This window comes from Dipodomys ordii, unplaced genomic scaffold (genome assembly GCF_000151885.1).
Source record: "Dipodomys ordii isolate 6190 unplaced genomic scaffold, Dord_2.0 Scaffold3, whole genome shotgun sequence".
Taxonomy (NCBI): domain Eukaryota; kingdom Metazoa; phylum Chordata; class Mammalia; order Rodentia; family Heteromyidae; genus Dipodomys; species Dipodomys ordii.
The window spans coordinates 29,774,887-29,797,201 of NW_012267219.1; the positions used below are offsets into that span (position 1 = coordinate 29,774,887).

At 36.4% G+C, this 22,315-nt stretch overlaps 1 protein-coding gene across 1 annotated transcript in view; it reads left to right on the forward strand.

Moving 5' to 3' along the window:
• Positions 1–22,315, forward strand: part of Cfap54 (cilia and flagella associated 54) — a 269,955-nt gene that overhangs the window by 142,365 nt on the left and 105,275 nt on the right. Inside the window, 5 exon segments of the mRNA XM_013018973.1 lie at positions 1,935–2,021; positions 9,074–9,196; positions 14,115–14,168; positions 18,228–18,435; positions 21,727–21,819. Of these exon segments, the coding sequence (XP_012874427.1) occupies positions 1,935–2,021; positions 9,074–9,196; positions 14,115–14,168; positions 18,228–18,435; positions 21,727–21,819 (565 nt within the window).

Sequence of the window (22,315 nt, forward strand, 5' to 3'; positions counted from 1 at the left end):
GAAGGGTAAACAAAAGGAGGAGGCTGCAATGCTTGGTAAGAAATGTACGCATTATCCTGCCCATGTAATTGTAACCCCTCTGTACAGTATCTTCACAAATAAAATAAAATAAAAAAATTGTTGCTCTTGATATGCGTTGCTAAAGTATGAAAATGTTTATTAAAATGAAGAGTTTTCTGGGTGTGAGGCTTATGCCTATAATTCTAGATACTCAGGAGGCTGAGATCTGAGCATCACGGTTTAAAGACAGCCTGGACAGGAAAGTTTATGAGGCTCTTATCTCTAGTTAACCACCAAAAAGCCAAAAGTGGAGCTGTGGCTCAAGTGCAGATCATTAGCCTTGAGCAAAAAGCTCAGAGACATTACCCACCCAAGTCCTGAGTGCAAGTCCCAGGACTGGCACCAAAAAAATGAAAATGTTTATAAATACCTTTAACACTCGGCTGATTTGGCAGGAAATTATTTACTTAAAAAATAATAAAAATGGTGCTTTCCTCCTGTTACAGGGATTCTTTTCTAGATTGAGAAAATGATCCTCTCCCCTGGGTAACCCTTAGCTGCCAACTCATATTATATGTAATACATATACTGCTCTAGAAAAGAAATGAGACTCTTTCTTCTAAATCTTAAGAAATTGAGAATGTGAGGGATTTTCAAAGTAATTGGCAGCAATAAAATACTATGTTTTTATTTCTCACTAAAGAAAAGGAACTAAATTTCAAAGGTAATTGCTAAGTCTTAGTGTTTTGTGCTGAATTAATTTTGGAAAAAGGTTTTATATTATGTTTATAGTGCATAATTGTAGAAAAATAGATTGCATTATGCTTAAAGTCATTTAAAACTAGTTATAATCTTTTTATAAACTTGTTCTGTTAGCATCTGGCTGGCCATTAGAAGTTCCCCAACTGAACTTGGAAGAAGGAAACAGTTTCTGTTTGTGTTACATTAACTTTCTTCAGATGAAGCCTAATGGTTAAGGAGATTCCTGTCAAATATAAAATTGGCTGCGTAACCATGAGATATAGTCTTTCTTGCCACACTGTGTCTTAATTAGGCAAGACACAGCTGCAAGTACAGATTTTCAAGTTGAAGTTGAGCACAAGACAGTACTAAAATCCAGGCAAAACTATTCCTTTTTTTGGAAGGATGGTGGCTAGGGCAGCGGAATTACCGATAATCGAGAACAATGAACAATTAAGTGCTAAGCAACCACTTGGTCATACATCACTCTCAGCCCTTTAAAAAAATCATTAGATTTTTTCATTAAAAACTTTGAGATAGGGTCTTACTAACTTTTCCTGGGCTGGCTTCAAACTCAAGATCCTCCTGCCTCCATATCCTAAGTAGTTGGGATTATAGTCATTTACCACCAAAAGCTAGAGTTTTAATCAGTAGAACATATACTAAGGAAAGGCTGTGGCTTGTTAGAATTTGCTGTTTACTTCAACAATGCTGAATATATAAAAAGCAAATTGAAATTTTATTTTTTTGCCAGTAGATAGGTGTCTGAAAATATCTCACAAGTAATATTGAGACGAATAAGGAAGAGCAAGTTAGGGGACTTGAGTGTGAGAGTTCTTTGCTTCAAATTTTGCATTTGATATCTCCTTTGCTAGGATTTATCTATAGGCCTCACATATTTCTATTAATTTAATTTTCAAGGATAATAACTGGATTTTTTTACTTGAATAGATATAAAACATAAATTTGGGGAACTTAATGATATCTACTTGGAACTGTAAGTTTCTGACAGTTTCTTTTAAGTTCTGGTAAAATTATATTCTTACTTATATTAAGCAGTTCAACCTGCCAGCCTAGAAATCAATATTTTGTATAGTACTTCCCACATTTAACATTTGGATAGATTTTATTAGTGATGTTATTAACTGGATAAAGTGTATTTGAAAACAAGCTTTATTTTATTCTGCTGGTAGATTCTGCCTCTCCTTGCCTTGTACCAGTATTTTGTTTCTGGAATCTGCCAAGACCTAGTCAGAAACCTAGAAGCACGAATCCTCAAGGTATGTTACAAACTTCTAACACATTTGATATTCTTTAGTTATTAAACACATTGTTATGTATTAATTTGATTTTAATACTCAATAAGCTAGTGGTAATGTGGTCATTACGTTAATATAAAGAAAGCATATTCATCATAATAAAGAATATGAAATAGCCAATTAGGAAGGTTTGGATCATGACGTGCTTGGTGTCAGTAGAATTAGGAATAAGGACCAGCCAGCACTGGGTCACTTAGAAATCACTACTTCTGTGATACTGGCTTCTAGAGGCGACCTAGAGCTTTGGTGTCTAAGCATTGATTCCTAATACTTTAATGTATGACATGGTATAAAGAAAATTTCAATACATAGGCAATTGAATTAACAATATCAGACAATTCTGCTATCTAGGTATCAATTATCTGTGTCTTACATTCAATTCTCTATGTCTTAGATATCAATTCCCATGCTTTAAATTTATGTGTGAAGGCCTATGTAGAATCTTTGGGAACCTTGTTCCTTGGGTAACTTCAAACGTTAATGTCTGTCCTCATTTTCTTTTTCGTTTTTCTTTTTAAAAATTGTTATTATATAGGTGATATACAGAGAGGTTACAGTTACATAAGTCAGGTAGTGAGTACATTTTTTTTTGAACAATGTCACTCTTTTCCTTGTTTTCTCCCAATATTCCCCTCTTGGTTCCTACTACCACAAGTTGTATAGTTCATTTTCAACATAGTGTCTAGTGAATATCACTGCTGCATTTTCTTCTTCCTTTGTCCCACCATTTCTGAGCTTGCCCTTTATCCTTCCCCAAACAGATAAACTTACATACATGATAAAAGGTACAGAAAACAAAAACAGTGACAAAAGGAGAAAAAAAATCAAAAGCAAAAATACAAAAAAACCCTCATTTCCATTTCTTGGAGTTTGTTTTGATAAATGTAATCTTATAAGATCATATCTACGTAGCTCTTGAGCCTTTGTGATCCTTTTCTAAGAATATTCTCCTTTGTTCTCACTATATGAATGCCTAGAGTCTTGTATAATTTATCATGTCCAGTGTACTTTTTATCATTTACCATTTATTGTGTTTAGTTATAGATTTAAAGGCACATTCTAGTTACAGACATGCAACCTATGTTTCTTTGGGTCTTCCCTTGCTTAGTGTAATTTTTTCAAGTCTTTCTATTTCCTTACGAATTCCACTATATATATGTATTTATCTACATATATATAGAATTCAACTATATATGTATTTACATATATATATATATATATTATATCACATTTTTGTAATCCATTTGTTAATTGAGAGGCATCTGGGTTGATTCCAAATCTTGGCTATGGTAAACAATGTTGCAATGAACATGGTTGTACTGGTATAGCTTTAGTGTGGCCTTGTTTGTGGTCTATTGGATTAATGCCCAGGAGTGGAATTGCTGGGTCATAGGGAAGCTCTATTAGTGTTTTGAGGAACCTCCACACTTCTTTCCAGAGTGGATGAACAAGTTTACATTCCCACCAACAGTGTAGTGGCCACATTCCTGCCAGAATCTGTTATTGTTAGTTTTTTTGATAATGGTCATTCTAACTGGAGTGAGGAATAATCTCGATGTTGTTTTGATTTGCATTTTTTATGGTCAGAGGTGATGAACATTTCTTTATCTGTCTGTCTATTGCCCATTCTTACTTCTGAGAAGTCTTCCTTAAATCCTTAGCCCATTTATTGACTGGGTAGTTATTTCTTTGAGGAGTTTATTTATTTGAGCTCTAAGTATATTTTAGATATGAGGCCCTTGTATGATATATAACTCATAAAAATGTCCTCCCACTCTGTGGGCTATTATCTTGCTAGCTATGTCCTTTGCCATGCAGTTTGATGCAATCCCATCTATTCAGTCTTTCTTTGATTTGTTGTACTTCTGGATCTTAGGAAATTTTGACCTATGCCAAGAATCCCTAGTGTTTCCCCTATTCCTTCCTGTAATATTTTAATGGCATCTGGACTTATATTAAGGTCTTTGATCCACTTAGAATTGATTCTGGTGCAGCATGATATATAAGGATCTAACTCCAGTTTTCTGCACATGTATAGTAAAGCCTGTCAGCACTAGTAGTTAAAGAGTCTCTCTTTCTCCCAACCTGTGTCCACTCTTGTTGCTTTGTTTTGTGCATAGATTGTCTCAACACCCATCAAGTTTGCTCCCTATTCTGTACTTCCTCAACTCTAATAAGGGATTCATCCTTATGCTATATTACATACATACATATATATATAAATATAAATATCACACAAAATCACACACTCAGCTGTTCATATGTAAGTACACAATGTGTTCATTTAAGGCCTTTGTTTCTATAGTGAACTTTAGTGAACATTGGAAAAGCAGGGAAATTTAAATTGAAGACAAATAGTTTTAAATAGAATATTTGACTTTCATGAACTTAAAATATTTCTTGGCTATTCTTTCATGCTTTTGTCCTTATACATAATTTGTTTTACATTGGTAAATGTTTCACCGTGGGCTCTCAGAAGAACAAGCTGACTTGTAGGCCTACACTTTTCACCCGTGGAGAACTTTTCCCACCATGGCTGTGTTCCTGAAGATGTATGGGACACAAGAGAGGAGCACTCAGCCTTGTAGCTGGAATAACTAGGCTCTGACAGCCACTCAAACACATTTTTCCCTTGTTTGGTAATATTCTCTACTTTTCTTCCCCAAATCCCTCCTCTTTTCCAATGAGAGAAAATTGCATTGTCTTCTGAACTGCTGTCTCCATTCAGAACCTTTGGGCCTAGGAAAACAGTCCATTGTATTTCAATTCTAAGAAGTTCCTAAGCAGACTTATGAATATTTGTTATTGATCATGAAAAGTTCTTGATCACCTTCTTTAAGTTATTGACTCATGAATTCCTTGTTTTTGAATCTCAATGACCCTTTTCTTAAAATTTTATCTCTCATTCTCTCTTTTTCCTTTTTCTCTTTCTCTTATCTCCCTGTCTCTTTCTCACTCTTTCTTAACAGTGCTCTCTGCATAACTGAAGAATTCTTGAGGCTAGGCCTGTATTTTATTTTAATATTATTATTTTTTTTTTGTCAGTCATGGGGCTTGAACTCTGGGTCTGAGCATTGTCCCTCAGCTCTTCAGCTCAAAGCTAGTGCTCTACCACTTGAGCCACAGCACCACTTTCAGTTTTCTATTGGTTTATTGGATATAAAAGTTTTACGGCTTTTCCTGCCCAGTCTGGCTTTGAACTGTGATCTTCATATCTTAGCATCCTGAGTAGTTAGTATTACAGTGATAAGCCACCGCGCCTGGCTTATGGCCTGTATTTTATTTATCTTTTAGTTTAGTAATAAATTCACCCAATTGATAGCAATTAATTATTAGATTGAACTTGAATTTGTAGACCTTTATTAAGTGCCTATCTACTGTCTACAGTCTCTCTAATATGTAGTAGAACTCACCTAAAAGTACATGATAAACATTTATTGATTTAACTCTAAAACAACATTTACAGTGTAATGCCTACTTAAAAAGCACCACATTAGTGAATTGAATTCTAGAACTGAAACTGCTGGTCCCTGATTATAAGAAAGTGAAAACTAGGAAGAAAGAACATATACACAAATCAGTACCATATATACTTGCAACTTGGTAGTTTGTGAATATATGTGATAGATACTATTTTTCAGGTGTTTGAAAGAAGGGAAACATGGCTTCAGGCTTAGTTTTCACTAAGCAGAAATGAATACAACTAACACAGGAGAGAGTAGAAAGGGACTATTTTTGGCAGGTGGTGGTCTGAAAGATACAGAGGTGAGAAAATATTGACTTGTTTAAAGGGCTAGAGTTCAAAGCAGGTAGGAATACTAGAGGGCCCTGGTTTGGTGCATACCAAGACCCAACTTGAATTCCAAGTTTTGAAGAGACAGAATGTGGAGATTACACAAAGGAGCCAGAGTTGGATAGTGTATATTCTGGACTGTCATTAAGAGGTCAGAAGTTATAATGACCATTAACAATTCATTATATACTAAGATCTACTGAAGGGATTTGAAACAAAAAATTTAGCTAGAAGTCTACTCTTTTATTGGCTTGCATTTCCGCCTATTTTATATTGCTTCCACAGAGTACTCAGGATTGGATAATTTACAAAAAAGGAAAGTTATTTCTAACAGTGCTGCTAGCTAAGAGTTCTAAGATCAAGGGCAACATCTGGTGATGTGACCAGCTGCATCATAACATGGCAGAAGCCATCTTGTGATGAGGGGGCAGGAGGCACAAATTCAGATCTGTTCCTTTTCTTAGAAAACCAGTAATGATATCTTACACTGATTACCTCTTAAGATCTCCATCTCTGAATACAATCAACATATGAATTTAGAAATTAAATTTTTAATTCTTCATTTTTTGGGAAAGCAATTCAAGCCTTAGAAGCTTTAGTACTTGGTATCATCTTCTGAAGGCCTGGTTTGGAGGGAAGATTAATTGTAGCATTTTGTTAGGAGAATGACATGATCAGAGCTGGAATCAGGTAACAGTGTGGACAGGGGAGTAGAATGAGATAGAAATGGGATTTCATTGGCATAGAACAACTAAAAAATCAGATTAGGGTTTTGACAGATACAATGCAAGGGCAATCAATAGGTCCACCATTCAGAGGGAGAAATGATAGCCTTAATGAGAAGAGTTTTCTTGACCTCTCTGAAGTAAACTGGGTTCAGTGAGTGAGAACAGAGAAAAGTCAGTTGGAAACAGTAAAGAATGATGTTTTCTAACAAACAACAGCAGTAGATCATGCTGTTAAGTTTCTGTGGTACAGGGAAAACTGTTAGACCTCTTGATGATTGACTACTCTGGCTTCACTTTAGACCTGCCAATCTCTTCACAGATTTATAATTCTCAACAAATCAAATGTGTAGAGGGACATTGATGGTTTGGAAAGTTTCTGAGTGGAAGGTTGATTTATGGCTAGTTTTTTTGCCATCTGCCTTGTTTCTGTTCACAGGAGCTGGTCACTTCTGAAAATACCGTGCCCTTTATTAACACCATTGCTTCTCCAAATGGTCATATTGTTGGAATGAACTGAACTCAGAGACATCCTTGACAGTTAGGTGTAGTCTATGCTAGCACTATAACCATAAGGGGGTTAAAGAGATTTTCCTTGTAAGGGGCTACAAGGTAATGAACATATGCAAACTGAGAATCTATCTATGTCCCTAAGGGCTGCTTTGAGACTGTACAGCATCGGGGAGGCTGTACACAGGGGGCTTAGGCAAGATCTGCAGTGTGTGAGTCAGTAGACAAGCAACTTCCTCTTTCCCATTAAAAATGGTCTCCTGGCATTTTATGTTTTATTTTCATGTTATATTTATAGCCAATTTCCACTATCTTTCTTTATTTCTAATTTTATATACTCTTGAGATACTAAGCAAGTACTGAAAGGAAAACAAGAAAGTAAGGTGGATCGACATGCTGGGGATAAATTGATTTTTTCCCCCAAGTAATATGTGTGTGTGTGTGTGTGTGTTTATGTGTGTTTGTCATTTTTTTTTTCTTTTACTTCCTACATCCACAGTTATCCTCCTCTCTATTCCACAAAGTCACTAGATGTTTTCAGGCTAGGGTCCTTTTCAGTAAAAACTTTCTAATCGCTACTACTTCTCATTCTCTTTGGTTTCTTGTGATTCTGGAAATCAAACACAGGGCCTTGCCCATGCTACGCAAACAACTGTGTAGCACAGCTACATTCCTAGCCACTGAATTTTTTTTTGAGACCGTATCTCATTATGAGATCTCACTATGAAGGTTGGCCTTCAACATGGGTAGTCCAAGCTGGCTTCAAATTCAAGATCCTCCTGCTTCTGGCTGTGGAATGCTGAGGTTATAGGTATGAATGACCACACCAGTACTACCAGCCCTTACTGTGATCTACTGGCTCTACCTGACCTCCTCTTGCTTCTATTCTGGCTACTCTCCTCCCTGCCATTCCTGAGCTCTGGCCACATGATCTATGTACCCCGGGTCTCTGTAGCAGATTCTAACTCTTCTCTGAAAGGGCTCCCTTTCCCAAAAGTCCTTCCTGACCTAACTCTTTGGAGTAACATTTTGTTAATGAACCTTTTCATTTTGTGCATACCTTCCTGTCTTACATTCAGTGAATATATATCCCAATGGAAAGTAACCTCTAAAAGACACTGGTACATCTGTGGTATTAAAACCCCCAAATCCAAACCACTTTAAAAGAGTAAATGAATTTGACCAGAAAGCTTTCCTCCTATAATTTTCTGAATGATAATCCAGCTGGATTATATTAAAAGTAAGTCATGTTAAATGCGTAATCATCAGCTGACCAATATTAAATATATGTCTTTAAAACAGATAGTGCATATTAATTATGGATAAGAAAATTGATAGTAGATGTTATATATCTTGATAAATTGTAGAGTTAGTATATTGGTTTGTTTGACTCTCCTTAGAGAGTTTAAGACCATCAAGGGTGTTTGTGCTTTGTCTTTTTCTCCCTCCCTCCCTCCCTCCCTGCCTTCTTTCCTTCCTTCCTTCCTTCCTTCTTTCTTTCCTTCCTTCCTTTCTGCCTTCCTGCCTTCCTACCTTCCTACCTTCCTTCCTACCTTCCTACCTTCCTTCCTTCTTCTCTAGAGATGAGAGTCTTACAAACTTTCTTGCCCTGGCTGGCTTCAAACCTCAGTCCTCAGATCTCAGCCTCCTGAGAAGCTAGATTACATGTGTGAGCCACTAGAGCCTGGCTTCAATTAATTTTTAAAACTTTTCCATGGGTATTCCATTTTATTTGTTTGCCACTGATGAAGCAAGCAAGCAACATCTGATAAATGACAGTCATTTTGAACAAGTTAAGCAAGTAACTGAGGTGCATATACAAATGCACTCATCTCCACTCACTGATACACTAGTAGATATTAACTCTTAATACATTGCCATCAGTAAGTAGACTTTTGGATCTTGGAAGTTTGATAAATATTTTCTAAAGTTCTTATTTATAAGTGAAACCAACTAACTTAAAATACTTCTCTTTTTTCTCATAGATTGAAGTCCTTATAGATCTGGGCTTCTTTTCTGAAGCCTTTTATGAGCTTGCTCAGATTTTTTATGGAAAAAACATGCCTTGCTCAATACCTGCTGGTTTTAAAGCTACTGGAAAAATCAAGGTAACCTGCCATTTTATACAAAGTTATTCACTTTTATTATTGAATGTTGCATTTCTAAAATCTAGGAAGCATTTCCACAAAAGTGATATTTATGTCTCCCCTCTGCAGCCAGGTTATACTAACTGCAGGCTTTCAGAAAGTTTCATCTGTCTGGTAGAATGCAAAAGGTATAAGGGAAGGAGCAAGCTTCTGCAGTAGTAGTTTGAAATAAATTACAGGTCAGGAATGCTGCTTGTTGGTTTTTTCTTTTTCTTTTATTATGGCTGTCAAGGATCTAGTCTTAGCATTTCTGGAAATGTTATTTATCAAAAATATCTTTTGTCGTATCTTATTTGAACCTCTTTGATTTATATGCCATATTCTGGAGTTGATTTTTTTTCTTTTGAGGTGCTGAGATTGAACTCAGGCCTTGTGCTTGCTTACCACTTGAGCCATTCCTCTAGTCCTGGATTTAAAAAAATTATATAATTTACATCAAAGAGTTAATTTTTTGAGGTACTGAGGGTTGAACCTGGGACCTTGGTCATACTAAGCAACTTCTCTACAGCTGAGCTATACACTAGATCCCTTCAGACTTCTCATTTCCTTGAATAAAATCATATTCTCCATTTTACTTAGTCTATTTTGGTTTTAGGAGACAGTTTTGCCTGGCATGCTTTATTTGTATTTATAAACTGAATAATTGAAGCATCCTTGAAATGAATACTGGAGTTTATAGTGAAAGCATAAATTAAATGTCAGTGATTTATTATTTTCCTCTGCTTTGGTTTTTGTGATAATCTGGGAATGCCCAAGTGACCTTGTCTTGGGCAGATGCTTGGACCATATGAGCCAGATGTAAACAAGATGGGGGAGTACTATGCTACTTACTGTAAAGACAGGATGTATGAAGATGAGACTGATAGACACTATACAGGCTTGTTGCTTTCAAATTTAGAGTACCTAAAAGGAACCTGGGAAATGAGCTTTAAATCTTAAAAATCACTTGTATTAGCTGACATTACATTTTCCTATCATGTTCATTGCTATTTCTAAGATGAACCCCCTTGTTATTCCATATATCTGGTATAGCATTATAATCTTTTATAGTAGAGGCTGGGATGTCACTCAGTGGTTAAACAACTGCTTAACATATGATTCAACCCTAGATTCAATCCCCAGCACCACACACAAAACAGTTGTAGTAGGAAAATGTGAAATTGGCTACAGAACATCCTGAGGATCACTCAGTAGACAATAAGAATATATGTGTGAGTGTATACTTGTATGGATGTATCTGTGCCTATAGACTGATAAAAGTGTATCTGTATATTAGACACAGGATATGTGATGTGAATGAGGATGGAGCACCACATGTGCTATGTCAAGGATGCTTTAACTATTTAGTTTACAAATTAAGCAAGCCATGTCTGTCTGTGAATCTCTCTATCTGCTTACCTTCCTATCAAGAAATATGTCAGTTGATGATTTTATCTACTTGTTGTGGTGTTAACTAATTCCTCTTCTAACTTGGGTCCAGTTAGTAGCATTTCTTGCTTGAATGCTAGTTACAGTCTCTTTTCCTATTATAAATGGTTGATGTTTTGTTACTAAATTCTATTTTAATCAATTGACCCTGAATACAGGCATTATTCCACACATGAGACCAAAGCAGTGAAAACAAACAAAAATAAACAATGGAGCTATTGCTCTTTGGGATCTTACAGTCTAGTAAGAGGCCAGAATAAAAGCATGCTTGGCACATAAATCTGTGTTGAGGGGTGATGAGCTATGAAGGGTTGTGCAGCAGAGTTGAAGGGAAGTAAACAGGGCAGTCAGTTGCTGTTATTTTGAAGGTGATTCTTCTTCCTACTCCTCCTTTTCCTCCCCCCTCCTCCACTTTAGGTGATACTGGAGTTTGAACTCAGGGCCTTACACCGACCTAAGATGCTTTACTATTTGAACCATGCCCTCATTCCTTTTTGCTTGAGTTTTCAGAGTCTCAACCTTTTTACCAGGGCCAATATTCCTATGTCCCGATTGTTTGTTGAGATAATCTCTTTCTCCTGAGCTAGCCTCAAGCTGCAGTCCTATTTCTACCTAGTGAGTAGTTGGAGATACAGGTATGACCCATCATGCCTGGATTTGGAAGCCTTCCCAAATAAATTCAGATGCTCCACCTCCAAAATAACTAGCAAAAAGCATGGCTCAAATGGTAGAATACCAGTCTACTAAATGCAAAGCCCTGAGTTCAAACTCCATATTGTACCCAATCCAAAACCCACAAAACAAACAAACAAATGAAAAAACAACAGCAGAGAACAACGGTTGTGTCCTCATTATTGCTGCGTGGAGAATAAACTAGGGGTGGAGATATAAACAGGGAGAATGCTGTTAAAAATAATCTGGAATCTGAGGCATCATCATAATGGTCAGGATAATAGTGTGGGAGGGTGAGAAGTGGCCCAGTTTAGGGGAATATTGTGAAACAAGGGCTATCAGGCTTAGATACGGGATGTAAGAGAAGTTAAGGACAACTACAGTGTTCAACCTGAGCAACTAGGAGAAAAAAACATTTTCACCTACTGAGAAGGGAATATTGCTCTGGGCAGGAATTGAGATCGCAGACAGCCAAGTGGAGAGGCAAAGAATATATTGTCTAGAATTCAGTGCAAAGGTTGGTATTGCAGGTCTAAATCTGGAGCATCATTAAAGAGATTTAAAAATCATAGGACTTGCTGGGTGCCAGTGACTCATGCCTGTAATACTAATTATGTAGGAAGGCCAGGGTAGGCAGAGAAGCCAACCAAAAGCAGGGCTTGGAGCCATAGTTATGGTGGTAGAACACCAGTTGAAGCAAATTGAGCAAATACAAGGCCCTGAGTTCAAACCCTGGTACTGCCAAAAGAAAATCATAAGACTGCATGAAATTGCTGGGATCTGAGGTAGACAGAGAAAAGCATGAGTTAGAGAACCTTGGGGTTATCATCCCCATTTAGAGTCCAGGAAGAGAAGAAAGAGAAGCCAGTTGTGTAGAATGAGACGCAAGAGCCTTTGCAACAGCCCTTCCTTCACCAAAACAACAAAAATTGTGAAAGTCTTTTTACATATAAATTCTAAATTTCATTTTTATTCACTAGTTCTCATAAGATAAATGTGTGGGCAAATTATCTCCCAGTGGATTCTAACTTTAAGTATTATATTCTCAAAGTTAATTTGTGGCTTTCCAGCTTCAGTTGGGACTTAACAAAGTGTAATTAAAGAGGAAATGCTTTTAGGGTTTATAATTAAAATAGGTGCCAATGTTATTAGGCTGCAGGCCAGTTATTTAAAGAAGGGATTAATGAATTAAGTTTACTTGTGCAGGAAGTAGCTGACAAAGTCTTACAGATTACTATTGGACTTTTCATACTGCTTTAAAAATTCTGTATTTTAGCATTGTGTTCACATTAAGATCCTGTTCTTATCACAAAATCTAAAGTCTCATATCAGTTCTTTTCAGTTAATGGTACTGAAGGTGTCTACCATCCCCCCAAGTTTATACACTAACTTTTCAATATAGTATTGGCAGTAAAGAGTAGCTTCTAAAAAGGAATTTTATAAACTTCTTAATATTTTCTTCCAATAAAATGTATACTCAAAAACAGATACTAAGACAAAGATGTAGAAGGAAGCAGTATGTCTAGTAGACAATTCCAGAAAGTAGAGGAGATCTAACCCAGAGAGAGCTAATGAGGAGGTCCCTGCAGTGGGCAGCTAGAGAACTGTGCTGGGATTCTAGATGTGTACCATCATGCTATCAATGACTTTTTTTGCCTTAACTGGCCTGTAACCATAATCCCCATGTATCTACCTCCTCAGAAGCAGGGATTACCATCACGAGCTACCATACCTTATCCTTGGCAAATATTTTTTTTCAAGTGATGATATTTGTGTTAAAAGTGGACTCATCCTAGTATTGTCATATAGTGTGAGTGTGAGTGTAAATTGAACCATACCTTTTTGGTTTTCTCAATATTTTTTTATCTTTTATTCCAGAAATCCTGCTTCTAGGAATCTTAGCTAAAGCAATGATCAGAATCACTGGATAGAATAGTACCTGCTCACTAGATGAGGTTTACCAATGACTTCATAGTATAGGAAGAAAAGGATAGATATTTGGTGAAAATGGAATATAAATCTACATATGAAGTTTCAAGGCACATAAAAATAATTGGGTTAAATGGTAATCTCATTGTACATCTATTTACTAAAATCTACACATAAATTTACAAAGTACATAAAAATTAATTGGACTGAATTGCAACTACTTTATATAGCTATTTAAAGATAATTTTTTCCTGCCAGTCCTGGAACTTAAATTGTTCCTGAGTTACTTTGCCCAAAGCTAGCACTCTACCACTTGACCCACACTTTCACTTCTGACTTTTTGGTGGTTAATTGGAGATAAGAGTCTCATAGACTTTCCTCCCTGGGTTGTATCTTAGATTCCTGAGTAGCTAAGATTAAAGACATGAGCTACTGGCACCAAGCTACAGATATATTTTTAAAATAGTAATTGGTAGGAAAGTCAGGAATGGTGTATTACTTCTATAATCCCTGTTCCTTGGGAAGCTGAGGCCTGTGGATCGTGAACTGGAGGTAAGTCCAGGCAAAGATGTTGAGTAGAAAAAAGAAACAAAGAACTGCTATTATTACTAAAGTGGCAATATGATTGCCAAGCATGCTTAAAGCATTGGGCTCAAGTACTAGTACTAGCAAACAGACCAATTTTGAGCACATAACCAAATTGCTTTGTGTTTGATTTTTAGTTTTTTCTTTATGTAAGTTATTGTGGTTAGAGTATGTATTACTTTCACTTTTTTATGTAATAAAATGATACATGGTTTCATTGAAAAGAATACTCAAATACTAATTCCTATATTTTGTATTTCTTCAGCTATTTCAGTCATTTGACTCAGGAAAACCTCTTAACAGTAAAGAGAATATGCAGGTAAGAAGAGCAATATTTTTATAAACATTGGCTATTTAGTGTGGATTATACTTGAGTCATTTCAGTCTTCTTGAGAGGTACAATATTAGGTTAGAAAGCCTGCTGTGTAATGTGTTTTCCAAAATATTTCTAATAGTGGAGGTTTTAATTCCCCCAATTCTAAGTTTAGAGTTAGGATTGGATCAAATTGGTTTGGTTTTTAGGCCAGGAAAATAGCTGGGAGTGCTCATGTCTACTTACAGAGATGTATTTTATTGCCCAGCCAGCCATGCCAGTTATCTCTCAGACATTTAAGGTCTTATTTCCATTTTCTAGAAAGTGGCATTTGACTCCAATTGTACATTTTGCAATAGCCACATGTCACTGGAGCTGTCACTCTCACCCTCCTTGCTCTTCCTAGACCATGCGCTAATGTTCTGAATGCTTTAACTTGCCATTTTCATAAGTAACTCCTTTGACATCCCCCATCCTTTTTACAAAAAGATAATGAGAATCTAAAATATACCTGCATCCTGTCAATAATTGAGTGGCTAGAACTTGAACACTTGATGTCATAGGAACATTGAAGTATCTTAAAATAGTCAGTTAAAACAATCTTAGGGTATTGGCCTCTGCCCCCCTGCCACCAGAAAGTGGTGGAAGAGTTGAAGCACGTGCTTTGTTCCAGGAATCATGATGGAGGAAGCACCCACACAACTCAAAAACAGCTAGTGCAGACAGACAAATACACTTATACTTTATGTTTTTTTTCCTTTTTGGTGGTAATGGGATTTAAACTCAGGTCCTTATACTTGCTAAGCAGGTGCTCTACTCTTTGAACCATGCCCCTCTGGCCTTCCTTCTTTTTTGCTTCAGTTATTTTCTGGACAAGGTCTCTTGATTTTTGCTTAAGGTTAGCCTCCTTGCATAGCAGGAATTACAGGTGTGTACTTAACTTTGTTTTTTTGAATGATAAGAAGCAGTGCTCTGTTTAAAGTAGAGTACATATTTTTAATAAGTAACTTAAGAGACAAGTCCTCAAAATTGTTTTAATTTTGCTTTCCATAATTTTGATAAGGAATATATCCACCTTTTATTAAATGTGATTTTATTACTTTTCTATTATTGTGAATTTTATTTCACAAAGTTCACTTTTAATTATGCTTTATATGATTCAGTATTTTAATTTATAAGCAAGTTTCCTAAAATGAAAGAACGATATTAAGAAGATATAAATACATATTCATATTGTATTTTAGTACTCCAGGACCTTGGGAGATTTAAGAATATTTATTTATTTCGAGTCATAAATGTCAGGCCATCCTAAATGCTCCTTAAGGAGCAGTTTTTGGTATAAAAAGAATGTCTATCTGATCATTTGCTTTTATATAATAAGAGACTGACAGCATAATGGAAACCTGATCTATTCGTTAATTAATTAAAACAGTACTGTTGGCCCACTTAAGACTCTTCAGATTACACTTTGTATTTTCGACATAGAGGGAGAGAGAAGAGTGTTAAATAGCATTACTAATTAATCTTCCTTTGATCCTCAAGTGTTTGTGTGTAATTGTCAAGGCTCATTAAATCACTGTTTGCTGCAGAGGAAAAGAGAACTGTCCTCTCTGATCACCCTCTCTCAGTCTGCAGTTTCTTCTCTGGATAGGGTGAGCCAGCCATGTTCCCAGTGGGGATTGTGTGACAGCATGTCAGGCCCAGTGGCTCCTCCACACCTGGCTCTGTGATGTGCATTGATTCTGAGATCTTACAAGAAGAAAGATAATAAACAAGTCACAGGTCTCAGCACTGCCATCATTGCTTCAAATTCTCCCAAACAGTGCAATTTTTTTGTTTACTTAAGGTGAATAGTTTCCCTCATTGTAGAATAGACATCCCCACTATTGACTTTTAATGTTACTTCAGAAACTATGAAGAACCTGCAATCTATACTACAGATGAACTCCAAGTCCACATGGAGGTTATATTTTAGTGGGTAAGACTAGTAATTAACATGAAATATAAGTAAATATTATAAAGAATAAAGTATATTGTATATATACAATATAAAGTATATTGTATATGAGGAGAAAAACCATGATATAGGAGAAAATAGACCGAGGCATGTGTGAAACAGATTGATAGCATAAGATAGGGTAGGGATTATAATTCTAAATGTAATAATCAAGTTAATCTTTCTCTAAAGACAAATATAATCTGGAGAAAGAATAATGTAGAAGGAGGGAAGAGCAAGTTCAAGGATACTGAAGCAGAATTACCTAGCAGTAGTGAATGATATTTGTAGACTCCTGTGAAAGGTAGAAGAACAGCAGGAGGAAAGGTCAGAGGTCAAATTGAGGAGGATCTCCCAGGGTCATTGTAATTTAGGCTTTTACCCTTGCAAAATAGAGTGCCAACAGGAGCTTTATGTGAAAGCATGTTCCTATCTATTTATATCTTAAAGATACTACTTTAGTAAATCTGTTGAATCAATTGTGCACCAGGTAGAATTCTTCTGCTCATCAATCAAACATACCAATCAGTCAACATTATAAACAATTTTCCAGCTATCATGGAGTTTAGTGTGTGTATGTGTGTGTGTGTGTGTGTGTGTGTGTGTGTGTGTGTTTAAGATTATAGTTTTGGAAATGTTGAGTTTGAGGTATCTTTAAGACATCCAAGTGAAAATTGAGTCAGAAATTGCTTCTATGAGTCTTGAGTTCAAAGAAGAGATTGGAGCTAATGTGAAAGCTTTGTGATTTTTCCAGCCTTTGGAGGAAATGAAAAGAAAAGCCTAAGGATGATCTTCTTAAACAGGGACCGAGGAGAAAACAAGGATAGGGTCCTAGGCCATTCCAGCTTTAAGAAATACAAAAGAGAAGGAGCCAGCAAAGATCATGGAAAAGAAATGACTAATAAGACAAGGATGAAGGCTAAGGAAGTGTAGTGGCCTGAAAGCCAAAGAAAGAAAACATCTTCAGAAGGAAAGGGGATCAGTAGTATAAAATTGGACATCATAATTTACTGTGCTTCCAGCATGACTTTTGATGGAATATGCATGTATTTGCTGGTAAAGATAGTATGGTGGGAGGGAGGGGGAAGGAAGGGATAGTGGGAGAAAAACAAAGGATGGGGTAAAAATACCCAACAAGAAAGAAATTACCTTACTGATATAACTGTAACCTATCTATGCAGCATCTTTACAAGAAAATAGAATTTAAAAAAGATAAAAAGATGTTACATTAGAGGTAGCATGGTATATGAGAGCATAGAATTGAACTTTGGATTTAGTCCAGTGGAATCATTGGTGACTTCAAACCAAAGGGTTTGAATGTAGGAATTGTGAATGGATTTAAAAGCAAATAACATGCCGGGGGTACAGCTTAGTGGTAAAGTGTAGCATGTTCAGGTTATCTCCAGCGCTAGGAAAAGAAAAACACAAAGGAGATTAGAATATTGCCAGAGCTCTAATAGAATGACTATGTACTGAAAAGGAGGAAAACGTGTGTAGAGGAGAGAACAATTGGGCTGGTCAGTGGGGACAGAACTGATGGCCTAGGCAGCATGACCATCTTTGAGCAGCAGAAAGGAAGATGGAAATGGGGCAGATAAATGCTTAGGGAGGTGAAATAAATGGAACATTGGAATCTACAATGTTCTGCTTTACTGACCGCTTGTTTGTTTTTTGTTTTGTTTGTTGTGTTAAGTAGAGAAAGCAAAGGTTGTTAGCTGTGAAGCAGAGAAGGAAGGAAGGATTCAAATGTAAAGGAGAGAAGGCTAGGAAATGATTGTTTAGAAAGGAGAGTGGATAAAATGGGAAAATACAGGATGATGACCATGAAGTGTTTGCATGGTTCTGTGGTTTTATCCATTTCTAGTTGCGAAGCGTGGATGTTGTGAATTTATTTCCCTCCAGTTGAGCTGGGGTGGTTCTACCTTCTACATATCTCTAGAAACTCTTGCCATTTATGCAACTTGAATTCCTTAAGTTGACACCAAATGAGGAATAAAAAAGGGTAATGGAGCTAATAGTACCTGAAAAATATTTTACTAACTTGCTTTATTTTACTTTTTTATTTTTAGGCACTTGATGAATTAATGAGTAAAGGGCAGCCCTGGACTCTTATTACCCTGGGCCAACAACATCTCTTAAATAAATTTTATTTTGTTAAGGCATACTTTTTTATAAGTTTAGCTGCAACCATTAATTGTATCCCTGATTATTCATTTAAACAACTCAGTCGTGGAGTTATTACTGAGAAGAGCAAAGCAAGTGCTCCAATCACAAAAGGTATTTGTTTTGTTTATATTGTTGTTTGTTTCTAAGGTCTTTAAAATTTGATATATTTTAATTGCACAAAATAATGGGGTGCACAATTATGGATTTCATTATATTTTCATACATGCATAAAATATACATTGACCATGTCCATACCCAACATCTTCTTTTATCTCTGTTCTACTCCTGATAATCCCTCCTTCCCCCAATATTTCTCTTTCTACTTTTATGTCTTAAAAAATATAAACTCTACATATGCGAGAAAATGTGCAATACTTGTTTGAACAGTGCCATGATAAACATGAGTGTGCAGCTACTGTATTCTATATTGACTTAGGTTCTTTTGAGTATATACATAGCAATATAGAAGTATAGCAAGAGCATATAAGAGTTCTAGTTTTACTATTTTTTTTAAAGAACCTGATTTCCACAGTGGCTGCACTAATTTGCATTCCCAGCCACAGTGTATGAAGGTTCTTTTCACACCACATCCTCTCCAGCACTTGTTACTTGTTTTCTTGATGATGGTCATATTGACTGGAATGAGATAGAATCTTAGAGTAGCTTTAATTATATTTTCTTTATGGCTAAGAGTTTTGAACATTTTCATGTATTTGATAGACATTTGTTTCTTCTTTTAAGAACTTGATTAGAACAAGTAGTTTTTTTGAAGTTGTATATTCTTTTTTTTTTTCTTTTTTGGGTCTGGTCATTGGGCCTGAACTCTGGGCCTGTGCTCTGTCCCTCAGCTCTTCAGCTCAAGGCTAGCGCTCTACCACTTGAGCCACAGCACCACTTCCAGTTTTCTAGCGGCTTATTGGAGATAAGAGTTTCACCATCTTTCCTGCCCAGGCTGGCTTTGAACCGCGATCCTCAGATCTCAGCCTCCTGAGTAGCTAGGATTACAGGCGTGAGCCACCGGCACCTGGCTTTGAGGTTGTATATTCTATTAATCTCCTGTCAGATGAATATGTAGCAAAGATTTTTATCCCATTATGTAGGCTATCCCTTCACTCTGTAATTGTTTCCTTTGGTTTACAGAAACAATTTGATGTAATCCCATTTGTCAGGTTTTGCTATTATTTCCTGGGCTATTGAAATAGTATTCAGAAAGTTGCTGACTATACCTGTCTCGTCAGGTGTTTCCCTTGTTTGTTGCTAGTAGTTTTATAGTTTCAGGTATTACATTAAGGATTTTGATCCTCTTGAAATGATTTAGGTGAATGAGATCTAGGGATCTAGTTAGGGATCAAGTTAGAGATCTAGTTTCAGTCTTATACAAATGGGTAGCTAGTTTTCCTAGAACGACTTGTTAAAGAGGCTTTTTTTCCCCCTCCAGTGTATGTTTTTGGTATTTTTATGGAGAATCAGCTGATTGAAGTATAAATTTCTTTCTGGATCCTCTATTTTAGTATAATGTTGTGAATGTCATTGATATCTATTGTATTATTTCCTTTCTTATCTCTACTTTTATTCATCATTATATTTTTCTCTTTTGATTAGTTTAGGTAAGATTTTAAAATTTTTTTTCAAAATCAACTCTGTTTCATTTTTTTCCAGTTATTTTTTAGGCTATTTCATTAATATATGTTCTGATCTTTGTTTTTTCTTTTTCATCTACTGATTTTGAGCTTGGTTATTCTTGTTTTTCTGAAACCTTGAGATACTCATTAGATTGTTTTTTGAGATCTCTCTAATTTTTAATGGAGGCTCTCATGATTATATAAAATTCCTACCTAGCTTCAGTTCCTAATATATTTTTTTTTAAACTGTGTCTAGTCTAACTGAGGCTTTCCACCTTGTTTGACAGATCAAGTTTTTCATTTCGAACATTTCCATTTATCCTCCCTAATATTTAAATTTTCTAGATGATTTCCTCACCAATGTTGCTGTTTTTCACATTTGTTTATCTAAATCTTTGTTGAGGTCATTGATCACTTTTAGAACTAGACTTTTGATTCTTCTCTTTAAAACAAACATTTCGCCGTGCCAGTGCCTCAGGCCTGTAATCCTAGCTACTCAGGAGGCTGAGGTCTGAGGATCTCGGTTCAAAGCCAGCCCGGGCAGGAAAGGCTCTGAGACTCTTATCTCTAATAAAACTTTTTACTCAGAAAACTGGAAGTGGTTTTGTGGCTCAAGTGGTAGAGCGCTAGCCTTGAGCTGAAGAGCTGAGGGACAGCGCTCAGGCCCAGAGTTCAAGCCCCGTGACTGACAAACAAACAAAAAACATTTTCAACACTTCGATGTCTATGGATTCTGATAAGGAATAATTGTAAGCTTTTGGAGTTGTCATATTGCCTTTCTTTTCCCGTTTCTTATGCTTGTATGTTGCTGTATGTACATCTATTGGAATGAATATTTTTTTTGTTTCTCCGTTTTTAAAAAATTTATGGGTTTATTCCTAGTAGCCTTCTCATGGAGTTAGTGATTTTTCACAACTGCTTACAGGAGAGAAAGCAGATAGAAATAACAAAGACAACAATTAAAATACAAACAGGATATTTTAAATGTAGTAAAACTCAATTGGAAACATCAACTGCACACCAAATAAGCTTTGAAATGAAAAGAATAGTATACTTATAGGATAAACTAATGAGTTTAGAAATTATTAAAGCTAAAAGTATTAATAGTTAAGTAGTGAAAAGAAAGGGGATAGGGAAAAGAAAAGAGGAAGAAGCAGCAATATCAGTAAAGAAAATTATATGAGATGAAGACATAAGAAATAATAGTGAGGAAAGGCCCTATGCTAGTGGTTTATGCCTGTAATCCTAGTTACTTGGGAGACAGATCAGGATGACTGTGGTTCAACGCCCGCCCAGACAAGAAGTACACTAAACACCATCTCAACAGAAAGGGATGCCTATTATTCCAGTGACAGTGAGAAGCATAAATAGGTGGATTATAGTCCAGGCCCTTGGGCAAAAATGAGACTCTATCTTAAAAACAGGGAGAGAAAAATAGGCTGGAGGAATGACTGAAGTGATAGAGTACCTACCTAGCAAATCCAAAGCCCTGGCCTAAACCCCTAGTACCACCATATATAAATACATATACACACATGGATACATATATGTATATATACCCCCCCACATACATACATACACACATACATACATGTATTACCTTCTGGAAGAAGATGGATATTCCCCTTCCAAACTTGTCTTATACTTTGTATTTACTTTATGTGTAGGGCGGGGGGTCACAGATGCTTTTCTGTCTGAAGCCAAACAAGTTAGAGCAGAAAAGGCTGTCTGTAGGATGAGCATTGTCCTCTCCTCACTGCTGTGTTAAATTCTTACGCAGGAACTGCCTCAAACTGCTTCCACCAGCTGAGCATGAATCCTTCTGGCTCCCTGGATACTTACAAAGCTGCCAAACGAAAGCATTCTCTGACAGGTAAGTCACAGGGCTCTCACAGATCCTGTTCCTTGGTCTCATATGCTGTGTCCTGGCATTCCTTACTCTTATTCACACATAATGGTTTCTCTCCTCTTACCACACACAGTTAAGGCTAGAGCTTTCTTCTGCAATGCTGCTCATGCTCAGAGTTTCCACCCAAGTAGATCTGTGCCCATGAATCTGATCCAAGCAATCACCACTCCCAGAATTCTTCCCCTTCCTTACTATATTTTAGAAGTCTGTATTAGGGACCATTATTTATTCTATAGATCTAAAGTTCAATATTGATGAATTTCACCTACTATTTACTGTTGTCCTGCCTTACTTTTCCATGTCACTTCATCCTATAACCATACCCTAGCTATTTACTTTCAGATTTATGATCACAGAAAAGAACCCTGTGTGAACAAATCAAAGAAAGGTTGGACAAATGGGATTGCATAAAGTTGCAGAGCTTCTGCAGGGCAAATGACATAGCTAGCAAGATCAATAG